The sequence below is a fragment of the Lampetra fluviatilis genome, chromosome 62, assembly GCF_964198595.1.
Source record: "Lampetra fluviatilis chromosome 62, kcLamFluv1.1, whole genome shotgun sequence".
NCBI classification, from domain to species: domain Eukaryota; kingdom Metazoa; phylum Chordata; class Hyperoartia; order Petromyzontiformes; family Petromyzontidae; genus Lampetra; species Lampetra fluviatilis.
This window is the reverse complement of record NC_136336.1, coordinates 7767878-7780462: the sequence shown is the minus strand read 5'-3', so window position 1 is coordinate 7780462 and position 12585 is coordinate 7767878. Positions and strand designations below refer to the sequence as shown.

Sequence of the window (12585 nt, the reverse complement as noted above, 5' to 3'; positions counted from 1 at the left end):
GTTTCAGACCCTACACTTTTAAAACTTGTCTCCCATGTAATTTGTAGTTGCCTCTAGGATCAAATCATTACAAAACGCACCCAGTCCCATATGATCTCTGAAGCTAAGCAGGCTTGAGCCTGGTTGGTGCTTGGATGGGTGGCTGGCAGGGCTTGCCAGGTCGGCGTTGGGGTGGGAGGCTGATGGCTATGTTGAGTGTCAGCCACCCCCTTGGTGTGCCGTGTTAGCCTTAATAGGTGCTCGCTAACAGCACTTGCCCCAACAGTTTGTGAAGTCTATACGGGGGATCTTTGTCTTTGTCTGCTTACAGCACACGTGGAAGCCCTCCTGTCAATCCACTGCTGGTTTAGAAGCCATCCGCGCGCTCCACTGGGTTGGCGTTGTTGTCAGCAAGGTGCCGTGCAGAGACGTGCAGTGCAGAGACTTGCAGTGCAGAGACCTGCAGTGCCGTGGTGAGCACTCGTCTTTTGCGCAGCTGCACTCTGTTGGTGCAGCGTGGCGACACTGCGGTTTGTGTAGCGAAGTTGTTTATACGCTTGTTGACGATCATGGGGGCGGGGGGGTGGTGTTAGGGGTGTTTGACCATACTTCACCGCTCGCTTGCTTGAAGCAGCAGTGATGTTCCCAGCTGCGTGACCCCTGTTGAGCGGTTCGCTGTTCCGGCAGTACATGCGTGGGAGGTGACCCGCCCCCCCACTCCTCTCCCCCCCACCACTCCACCTCACCCGCCCCCCCATTCTCTACCCCCCCCCCATCCTCTCCCCCACCACCACCACACTGCATGCCTCGCATTCCAACTCCCACCGCCATCTCCCGCCTGCAGCTCCATGCTCCCTGCATGGGGACAAGCGCAGCAGCAGCAGCGTCACGGACTGCTGCTGCTGCAGCAGAGAGAGTGGGGCCATGTCTCTTAACACACAGGGTACACTCTGTGTTGTGTTGTGTACAAGGGCCTGGTGGCTGCTGCTGCTGCTGCAGTAGATATGTAATTCGTGCCATGGTGTAGCGGGGCGGGTTTACAATGGGAGACTGCGGAAGAGGCGGCTGCTGGAGAGGTTAACAACAAGTTTTGCTGGCTGAAGGGAGGGAGGGAGCGATGGACGGTCACAGCCTTTGGACTTGCAGGTTGCTTGTGTTAATGTTAATAAAAAAAACATTCAATATGTTTCGATTGGTAAATATCAGTACATTTTCAATATTTGTGGTCTAAAGGGTGGGGGGGAGGGGCAGAGGTCATAGCCCCCCCCCCCCCCCCTGTATCTGCCACTACACAATGCTGCACTATCTAACCACACCATCTACACCACTATAGGCTGTGCTGAGCATGCGCAACTCCAAGTCTGGGTTGTACAGCAGCATTGCGAACTACCCGCTGCACCACCATAGTGCCTGGGGCAGTGTGGAGGGTAACACACTCGGTGCAGTGCAGTGGCTTCCCCTGCGTTTGGGCTGGTGGAGTGGCCCACGCTGCACTTGGCGCGGTGTAACAGTTTGACGCTGCGAGTTATGCGACCGCATTGATTCTTGCTGCACTTGTTGTGATCGGCGGAGTGTACTCAGTAAACTCGCAGATACACGGCGTGCTTCGGTGTAGTTGTAGTGCACTTGGCTTGGTGACTCATGTTGTTGTGTACCCGTCTTGGGGGACTTCAGAACGCATTTTGTCATCCATCCGGTGGATCTAGGCACCGTGCAGTTGCGTCGGGGGAAGTGATCACCATGACCCCCACCAAGTCTGTGTGGGAGACAAAGGCGGCCGGGCGTGGTGCCGGCCACCCACCCCCTTCGTGTGCCGTGCCGGCCTTCATAGGTGCTGCTCGCTAACGGCACTTGCCCGAACATTCTCTTGAGGCTATGCGGGGGATCTTTGTTATTGTGGGTGTCTGTTCTACTCTGCTTGGCTGGGTTTTCAGTCATCATAGTCAAATAAAAGCAAAACCCATCGTAACGGAAAACGTAAATGCAATACTTTTGTTAATGATACCGTGTGGCCTTAAAGGGGATAAAACGTTTCTAGCTGATGTTTCGGGCAATGGCTCTTCTTCATTGCACAGAGAGAGGCTGGTAGAGAGACAAAGAGGCGATCACAAGCAGGGCCTCACCATTCTGGCGAATTGCCCGATGACGCTGGATGCAATTACCAGCGAAACGTCGTACTCAAAAATTGTAAATGTTGTGGTTTCACGCTTCAACACACCGGTGGACTAAAGTAGTGAACTATTTGTCTTTTGTCAACGTGACACTTTTTTGCTGATTGGCCGTGTCGGGTGGTGGAGGGTTACGACACATTTATAAATAACGCGATCGAACCCAAAATCGTTGATTATTAATAATATTGGTCGCGAAAGCCTACGTGTTAAACGGGATCACAAGAGTTGGAGACTGCGCTTGTTTACACCATGGAACCTGATGGCAATGACATTTTTCAAAATATGTTCTGGTGAAGGAAGGACCGTTTGCTGAACCTTCGCTCATGATTTTTTTTCCTTTCAAGGCCATGCCCAGTATTGTTATTGACGAATGTGTTGAGTGTTTGTTCCTGTTGTTAATTGTGCTTTGTGCACCCACCGCTAATGCATTGCCAAATAATTCAGGGTGGGTGGGGTGGGGGGTAATGTGCAGGCCGGATATTCATTTTTGTTACACGCTCCTGCGTGTTGCTTGAAACTTGTGGCCCGGTCTTTGTGCTCGCTGCTGGTGATGCTGGCGGATGGCTTGGTGGGCGGGTGGGTGGGTGGTTAGGCGGGGCAGGGCAGGGCTTGACTCACCGTTGTCTGGAACCGCACCACGCCACTGTCTGCGTCTGCTGTGCCAAGCGTCAGGTTTTTTTTTCAGCCAGCCCGCAGCGCGACCGCGTCAGCTGGCGTCACTGCCCAGCCAGCACTGATCGATCGGGCGGCAGGCGAGATGTCCATACATGGGCGTAGGCGAGGCTCGCTCCGCCGTGGTGCGTGGGGGTGAGAGGGAGGCTTGCCTTGCTCGCACGCTGCGCAGCACGTTCTTTTATTCCCAAGCGATTTTGTCCCATTTTGTCCCATTTTTGTCGCCCGTCGTACCGGTCGGCGTCGCGTCTCGAGACGGAGTGTTCGTGGCGCAAGCCCTTCGTGTTGGAAAACGGCTCGCGGAAGCGGATATCACGGAGCTTTGGTCTCCCGTGTCTGCCTTGTCTGGCATCAGAGCATGCACGCCTCCGTGTCCCCGTGTCTCCGTGTCTCATCCTCTGTCTTCCTCGTCCAGTGCAAAAATGGTTCAGTACGTTCCACGGTTCAGCATAGCTCCCATATTCCCTGTGTGCCAAGTGTCTCCGTTTCTCAGGTGTCCCGTTTTCCCGTGCCTCCGTGTCCCCACGTGTCTCCTTGTCCCCCGTGTCTTGGGCGTCTCCCTTGTCCAAAGTGCGACCGTGGTTCGGCAGAGCCCATTGCAAGTCGATACCTGGCTGACGGGCGGAGGTCGTGGTGGGGTCATTGGTGAGAAAATGATTCGTTCGAGTTGACGAGGCCCATTGGGTCCGTCACCAAAGCGATGTTGACGAGAAGCCGTGGGGTGGAAACTGAGACCACAGTGGGGTGGTCGTGATGCACGTTGACCCATGTTGTGAGTTTGGGAAGGTCGTGGCGGAAGGGGGTGGAACATGGTTGTGGGGGTGGTATGTGTGTTCGTGTGGTTGTAGGTAGTGTAGCGGTCAGCATGTTGCATCGCGAACCCCGGCTACCCGGGTTCAACTCCCACTCACGGTCGACACCAGTGTCGATTACCTGAACCGGCCCTGGGCACCCCCTATGTTGTGTATTGAACTTCTTTCCCAGCGTACGTAGCCAACCGTGCTAATCGGGTGAACTCAGCCTCCAATTAGTACCTGGTGCAGTGTGTAAAGATCACTACTGGGGAGACAAAGGCGGTCGGGTGTGGTGCTGGGCACCCACTCCCTCGTGTGCCGTGCCGGCCTTCATAGGTGCTCGCTAACAGCACTTGCCCCAACAGTGTTAAATTCTTTCCAGGGCATCTTTGTCTTTGTTTGGTTGTAAGTATCCGCGGGGACCGGTGGCGATGCAGTGGATAGCACCCTGCCCTACAAGACCTGCTACCTTAGTCTGATAACATCAGTGCCGAATGATATCAGAACGATTCCTGGGCCCTCTCCTAGGTTGACTCGGCCTTAAACGAATACCCGGTGCGGTGTGTATAAACATCAGAACTGGGGGGGGGCAAAAGTTCCAGGGCGTGGTGCTGTCCACACCGCTGCCTCGTGCACCGTGCCGGTCTTAATAGGTGCTCACAAACAGCACCTTTCCCCAACAGCGTGTTAAAGGCTGCACGGGGGGGGGGGCAGATCTTATTCTTCGTAGGGGTGTGTGCGGATGTGCTGGCATGTCAGTTGTTATTACAGTCATGTTATCACTCTGCTACGACCCTATGTCCAACCTTCCTCTCTCCCGCATTCCGCTACCCACTCATTCTGCCGCCCCCAATCCTCAAAACCCCGACATAATGTCTCACCTTTGTAAAGCATTTTGAGATGCGCTTACATTCAGACAAAAATTATCACGTGTCGGCAACATCATCATTATTGAGGGCCAAATAGGACATTGGTGTTCATTCAGTGGGCTATAAGTGACTGGTCGCCAGGACGAAAATATATCCTCCTCGAATCAGAATCTTCATTTCTACTGGAGAAATCCTGTGGGCTCTTCTTCACAGATGTCCAGTCGGGGTGGGTCCGAGTGTTACAACAACAAACAATACAACAAACACAATAGGAGTGCAAAGTATTAGAAAGGTAAATAAATCACTTTTTAAAATGTATTTTACCAGGTGAAGGCCCCTCTTAGCTTTTTTTTCAGAATTCACCTGGCCACAAATGATAGCTCAACAATGTGGCTCATCACGTGAACGAAGTGGCTTATCACGTGAAAAACCAAACAAGAAAGACACTCCTCATACCCGACGCGTGCTGCTCGTAGTGATGCATAGTTGCGGTTTGCGGGACGTATATCGAAGTCGGCTGCCTCGTGTGGCCGAGGGCCGTATGAAGTCGCGGGCACGATGTTCCCAACCTCCGCCACGCCTTCACTGACGGTCGCTCGCTGGCCGCGTTCGCCGGGCTGACAGGACGTCGGGGCTGTGTGCGTGTGTTGTTGTTGGCGCAGATGGAGGTGCGATTGCTGCTGAGGACGGCACTGGCTGTCACGCTGCTCGCCAGCCTCTCCCTCGCCCAGCAAGGTGAGGGGGGCAGGCCACGGCCGGGATTCAGAATGGCCTTGGTGGAGACGCCGCCCAGGTCCTGGGTACCAACTCGGGTTTCGTACGCTCGCGGTCATCAGAATATTTACTTATACCGGAGGAATCTGATGAGCTATAAAGCTCTTGTTCCGCAGAGGCCGGATTCCCAAGTGCGCCGAGTTGATGGTCCGGTCACCAATGGCTGCACACACACAAAGACGGTGGTCACCGCATCGCGCAATTTCAGATGTGCTTCTGCGGCCGTCTGGAACGCTCTTCCTTCGGATATTTGAAACCCACTTTTAAATCATCTAGATTGAAAAGCCATTTCTTCAGAATCGCTTTCCATGTTTAGTTTGTTGCCCTTCCCCCGCACCTCCAATTAGCACGGTTGGCTACGTACGGTGAGAAGGAAGTTGAACACACGTACAATCGAGTGCCGCGATGAGGGATCTTGAAGACGGCGAGGAGAGATGGAGACACGCTATAACCATGCCCTGTTCCCACTACCCCCACAATCTCTCCTCTCCCCCCCCAACCCCTCTCTACCGCCCCCCCATCCGGCCCCAAAACCCCTGTCCCCCCGCAACTCCCCGTGTGCAGAATCCCACAACGAGTGTCTGTCGCGTAACGCCAAGTCGTGCGGGGAGTGCATCCAGGTCGGCAGCCGCTGCGCCTGGTGCACGATGTCCGTGAGTAGCGCGACGCTTGACACAACCGCAGGGCCGCAGGGCCGCAGGGCCGCAGGGCCGCAGGGCCGCAGGGCCGCAGGGCCGCAGGGCCGCAGGGCCGCAGGGCCGCAGGGCTGATGGTGAATAACTTAACCTGACAATTCCAGCAGCGAGGAGCTATTTTATGTAGCGGCGTCGTTCACGCAGGCTGCATCCGCAGCACACGGAGGGGCGCAAACAAAACGACGTTTTCAGTCAACTAGCGATGGGCGTTCATCCCGCCTGGGAGGCGAGTGGAGCACCCGGAGACAACCCTTGCATGCGAGGGGGGTGGGGGTTGGTGGGGGGCAACGCTCTATCTCCGATCGCCGCATAGACGAGACGAATTATATTTGTCCTGGATCGACCTGGACCCCCACAGGAAGGGAGTTTTGAGAGTTTTGAGATACTTTTGCGGTCGTCCACCAACCCTCGCTGCCTCCACAGTGCTGGGCCACAGGCCACGTGCATCGCCACCACCGCCCGTTGGTGCGTGTGCCGTTGAGCGTTGGCCTCTGGGACTGGGTGGGGCTGACCACGGGCACTCCGGTCTTGACCCTTAATATTCCAAAAATCTTTTGACTTTCCTGTGCCGGCGTAGAAGCATTGCCCTGCTGCCTTCTCCTTGCAGCCCAAGCCTAGGGCACCTGGCAAGCTCTGTGGGTCCTGGTGTTCGCACATCAAAGTGGAAACTGGACTCAATTCTTTCGTAGCTTCCGAGATGTACAGAGATCGGGCAGATTTAAGCGTGGTTGTTTTCCTAGCCAAAAGTGTTACTTTCGAACATGAGTCAATCAATCTGGTGAATGAGAACAATCTCATTTACATTGTGACTGCAATTCATTGACCAATGCTACAATTGCAATTGGCCCCAAGGCTTGGGTTGGTGGTTTCAGTTTTCAGATTCATTTATTTGGTATAGCCCTGTGAGCCATTCGGCTCTTGAATCGGGTGCTACCGCAACAAACAAAAAACGAAAACATGAACAAGAAAACATCTTAAAGTGACAAACATAAAAATCCAGGAAAAAACCGCAAAATCTTCCAGAAAAAGCACCGTACACCAACGCTGTGTGCAAAAATCCCAGTGGGATGCAAGTCAAACAACAACAACCACAAGAAAACTTAGATTAAAGCCATCAGTCTAACTCCATACTACAACAAACAAACATGGCCGAACCAAATTTTTTTTCGAAATCTGACCTACCACAAAGAGAGAGAGGGGTCTACAAAGAGGAAGGCGACGTTGTGGGGGTTGGAGGGGCTGGCTGGCGGTGGAAACTGGGCCCCATTTAATTACCGGAACCGGTGGTGGAAGGTGAGGAGGGGTGGGGGGTGCGGGGGGTGCTGCCGCGTCGCCCCAGCTGATCGTCCGCTCCCGTCTCCGTGTCCCGTCTGTCCCTCCCCGCTCGCTCGCCCGCAGAACTTCACGGGCGTCGGGGAGTCGAACTCGGCGCGCTGCGACTACGCAGAGAACCTGAAGGAGCGCAAGTGCGACGAGCGGCACGTGGAGAGCCCCAGGGGCCAGGTGCACGTGCTGCGCAACACGCCCGTCAGCGACCAGGGCACGAAGCTGCCGCCCGAGAACATCACCCAGCTCGCGCCGCAGCACGTCCGGCTCACGCTCCGAGCAGGTGCCGGACTACGCGGGCGTCGGGAGATCTTTGTCGCGGGCGAGCGGGCGAGGGGCGAGTTGGCGAGTTGGCGAGGGGCGAGGGACGAGTTCGCGAGGTCGCTCGTCAACAGGAAGTGGCGCGCGCCGCCTCCAGCGATTGGCAGAATCGCGGGCGTCCTCGGTGACGGTGCCAGAGTTGGGGACGATGCGTAAATGAAATGCCGGGTGCCACAGCGCCGCCGACGGGCACGTTGCCACGTGCGTGGAGGCGGGGCAGAGCCGTTGGAGTTTTTTTTGCTTGGAGAAATTCACGTCGTACCGTAGAACCCCTTGCGAGGTGCAGTGCTTAACGGATTTGTGTCTTTTTTTCTAACCTCGCGGATGAATGCGATTCGACAAGACAAACAGGTCCCCAACGGCACCGTGTGTTTATGCGCGTACGCACACGCACACGTGCCGATGCAAAGACAAAGATCTTCCATGTAGCCTCCAACAGGCCGTTGGAACAAGTGCTTGTGTGCGAGTATTTTATAAAGGCCAGAAGGGTGCATGGAAGGGGGAGGTTGTGTGGCCAGCACCACGCCTGACCACCTTTGTCTCCCCATTGCTGATGTGTTATACGCATCGTGCCAGATACTCATTTAAGGCTGAATTGATCTAGGGCAGGCTGTGGACAGGTTCAGATATTAGCTGTCAATCCTATTGGTTGTGAGCGGGAAAATCAAAACTCGAGGCGCTGGGTTTGTAGCCCGGTGCGTTAACCACTGTGCCACAGCTCTCCATATACCGTACATACAACACATGCACATAACATCACAACCGCTGTCCACCACGAAGTCACCACGGCGCTTGTGCCATGCTAGGTGCACATGCACATTTCCCAACACACACATGCATGCTCTCACAAATACAAACAAATGTTAACACGTGTATCAGACAACAACCATGCACACAGACGCATGCACACACACACATACATCAGGAGCACTTGCGCAATTGCATATACAAATGCATACACATGCGCAGACATGCAAAGAAATGTATTAGACACACGCACGTGCATGCACACATGCATTTACATGCACAAATGCAAGCGCACAGATGCATATGAAGATAAAGGCTCGCATACTGTATACACACACACACTGTATATACACACACGTGTGCATACGCACACACGCAGACTCAAATGCACGCCCACGCATTCATACCAGCACACGCACACTATGCAGGCACGTGTATTACAAAACCACACATTCATTCAAATATAAAGACAGAGACCCCCTTAAAACCTTAACAGCCAGTTGGGGCTCGTGTTGTTAGCGAGCACCTATGAAGCCTGGCACGATACACAAGGGAGTGGGTGGCCAGCACCAGGCTCTGCTGCCTTTGTATCCCCAATGATGTTGACGCACCGCACCAGGTACTCTTTTGAGGCTTTGTCGACCTAGGGGAGGCCCAGGATCGGTTCAGATAATCGTCACCGATGTCGGCCATAAGCGGGAATCAAACTCGGGGAGCAGAATTCGTAGCGCAGTGCGCTAACTACGCAGCACTACGCTAAGACAAAGACACACACACAAAGGCACGCCCACACATACATACCAGCACCACACACACCCATTTATTCACACACACACAAACCAGACACACACACGCAAACCACACACACACACGCAAACCACACACACACTCGAGCTCACAGGCAAGCACTTGCCTTTCCAGCCAGATCGGAATCTGTCGTTGCTTCATAGCATTTGGCGGAAACTGTGCGCCCTGCCGCTTGATGTGATGCGTTTATCGTGTTGAAAAGACTCCGGCTCGTGCTGGATCTGTGACACCAAAAAGGTGTCATCCTCCACCCTCAAGCCAGAGAGTATCTCCCCCCTCGGTAGTCCTTAAGCCAGTGCGGGAAATTCCATGTTGCTGTGGTGGTGTCCGAACGTGCGGTCCTATTTAGACTCCATAAACAATGATCAAACAAATCCAAATTGTTTCGAATCTTCCTCCAGGCCGAAGAGCCACGAGATGTTCTCTATCCACGCGTTTCTATCGTGTGCCTCTCCTCTGGTCACTTCCACCAACTTTTAACAGTGTTTACTCTCAAACGATGTTTACTCTGACCTCTCGACCAAGGCTGAGATGAGAGATAAGCTGGCCAGCAGACTGCGGCCTGCTTGCGGCGGCACGCCTCTCTCTCTCTCTCCAGACGATGGCGACGATCAGTACCGTCGTCACCTCCTCGCCGCGTCGCGCCGCTCACTCCGCGTTGGCCCAGCGCCCCGACCGCACGCGACTGTGCAGAACACTCCGTTACCTCGAATTGTCTTGAGTCCAGTCCATCACGAATACTCGCTGATCTCACACATGCACACAGTGCAAGCTCTGTGGAACGACACTTTTGCTAAGTGTGTTGTAAAACCGTGGGGGTGTCACCGTTGGGGTGTCACCGCTGGGGTGTCACCGTTGGGGTGTCACCGTGGGGGGGACACCGTGGGGGGCACGTCCGTGTACATTTCCTGTCGGCGAGGAAGCGTTGTCGCCTGTACCGACGCGAGCTTCCTGCCCCCCCACCGCATTCGTTGTGCCGTGTTTGTGTGCTCGTCCACTCAAAGTAGCGGAGGTTAAACAACAACAACAACAACAGAGGAAAAGGTGCAGCCCTACAATTTCTCGCTAGCTCCACTGTTAGCTGAAGCTGCTCGACTAGAGCGCCACCTCTCGGGGGTGTGTGTTTCTGCCTACTCTTCCACGCTGGACAGGCGTATTCGAGTGGGTGGGGAGTAACTCACCCTCTTGAACGCACCAATACACAACATTTCCGAACGCACGAGTGCAAAACTATGAAAACACGTGCCTTACGATCATCGTATTCACTAGGGGTTATAATTGGGGGGGGGGGGGGAATGGGGCACCATTTCAAAAGAGTCAAAAACTTGAGAACAACGCGGTCTTGAGACGTGTTTGGCGGGAGCGTGGCGAGCGTCTCTTCCTGCTTCGTCATCGTTTGCATCTCTCTCCCAACCCGTTGGACGGCCACAGGCCAGCCGCAGAAATTCAACCTGACGTTCAAGAGGGCAGCCGACTACCCGGTGGACCTCTACTACCTGATGGACCTCTCTTACTCCATGAACGACGACTTGGAGAACGTCAAGAAGCTGGGCACGGAGCTGCAGCAGCGCATGAAGGAGATCACGAGCGAGTTCCGCATCGGTGAGCCTCGCACGCCCCTCATCCTCTCCCGTTCCCCTTCCACCCGTCCCCCCTTCCCCCTCTCCCTTTCCCCCTCTCCCCTGCCCGTCGTCCCGATGATGGCTCGCCGCCTGGCTCGCTTGCCCGCGCTCGTTCCCCGCACCTCCTCGAGTCTCTCTCTCCCTCTCGCCCATCGGAGAGCGAGCGAGCGAAGGCTGCGCGACCTCACGATCGATGTCGTGAACGTCGTCCGTCTTCGTCGTCGTTGTCGCCGTCGTCTTCGAAGCAAAGAAAGCGCTCGACGTGGACGTGGCGGCGTCGGTCTGCGTGTCGCCGCCCCCCCCCCCCCCCCCCCCGGCAGGCTTCGGCTCGTTTGTGGACAAGACGGTGATGCCGTACATCAGCACGACGCCCAAGAAGATGCGCAACCCGTGCAGCACGGGCCCCGACGAAGTGTGCACCGAACCGTTCAGCTACCGCAACGTGCTGCCGCTCACCAACAACGGCAGCCAGTTCAACGAGCTCGTAAGCCAGCAGAAGATCTCGGGCAACCTCGACTCGCCCGAGGGCGGCTTCGACGCCATGATGCAGGCCGCCGTCTGCGTGGTGAGTGGCGGCGTCGGCCGCGATGTGGGTGGTGGTGGTGGTGGTGGTGACGTGGGTGGTGGTGGTGGTGATGTGGGTGGTGATGGTGGTGGTGACGTGGGTTGTGGTGGTGGTGACGTGAGTGGTGGTGGTGACATGGGTGGTGACGTGGGTGGTGGTGGTGACATGGGTGGTGGTGACGTGGGTGGTGGTGGTGACGTGGGTGGTGGTTGTGACGTGGGTGGTGGTGGTGACGTGGGTGGTGGTGGTGACGTGGGTGGTGGTGGTGACGTGTAGGAAGCAGAAGTGTAGCGGTTAGCGCACTGCGCTACGAACCCAGTGACCCGAGTTCGATTCCCGCTCACGGCCAACACCAATGAACCTGTTCTGGGCCTCCCCTAGGTCGACTCAGTCTCAAATGAGTACGTGGTGTGGTGTGTAAACATTGCCATGAGGGAGACAAAGGCGGCCCGGGCTTGGTGTTGGCCACCTACCCCCTTGTGGGCTGTGCCGGCCTTCATAGGTGCTACTCGCTAACAGCACTTGCCCCAACAGTCTGTTAAAGGTTATACGGGGATCTTTGTGTTTGTCTTGTATGGTGATAAAGGTAATGGTGGTGTGACATGGGTGGTGGTTGTGATAGTGATGGAGGTGGTGGTGATAGTGGTGGAGGTAGTGGTGGTGGTGAATATTGGTGTAGGTAGTGGTGGTGGTGAATAATGGTGGACGATGCGGGGGTGGTGTCTGTCATTGAACCCATAACACTAACACTGGACACTTCACGTGTCCTCAAAGTGCACCTCGCCCGGCACAAAGCGGTGACGTCATCGTTCCTTGTTGGCGGCTGTTTGTGCGTGTAATTGTTGTTGGCAGTTAGTTGTTGTGTGCGTGCGCAGTCGTCCGCTGCTGCGCGTAACGCTTGTGCTGACTCCTTCCAGAACGAGATCAAGTGGCGGAACGTGACGCGGCTGCTTGTCTTCTCCACGGACGCCGGCTTCCACTTTGCGGGCGACGGGAAACTGGGGGGCATCGTTCTGCCCAACGACGGGAACTGCCATCTGGACCCGCAGGGCGTCTACTACACCAAGAGCAACTACTACGTGCGTGCCCCCCCCCCGCCCCCATCACCAGCTCCCACCGTGTGTGCGTTTGTCTGTGTGTGTGTGTGGAAAGCGATCGTGTAGCGGTTAGCGTGCTGTACTATGAACCCGGGTTCGATTCCCGCTCACGGCCAACACCGGTGACGATTAATTACCTGACCGGG

General features: G+C 55.5%; 1 protein-coding gene across 1 annotated transcript in view; it reads left to right on the top strand.

The window, feature by feature from the left end:
• LOC144951351 (integrin beta-1-B-like) overlaps positions 1-12585 on the top strand; it is a 39486-nt gene that overhangs the window by 14026 nt on the left and 12875 nt on the right. The window contains exons 2-7 of the mRNA XM_078881567.1: positions 5148-5220; positions 5824-5912; positions 7353-7563; positions 10587-10757; positions 11098-11342; positions 12260-12421. Coding sequence (XP_078737693.1) covers positions 5148-5220; positions 5824-5912; positions 7353-7563; positions 10587-10757; positions 11098-11342; positions 12260-12421 — 951 coding nt within the window. The remainder of the gene's footprint in view (positions 1-5147; positions 5221-5823; positions 5913-7352; positions 7564-10586; positions 10758-11097; positions 11343-12259; positions 12422-12585) is intronic.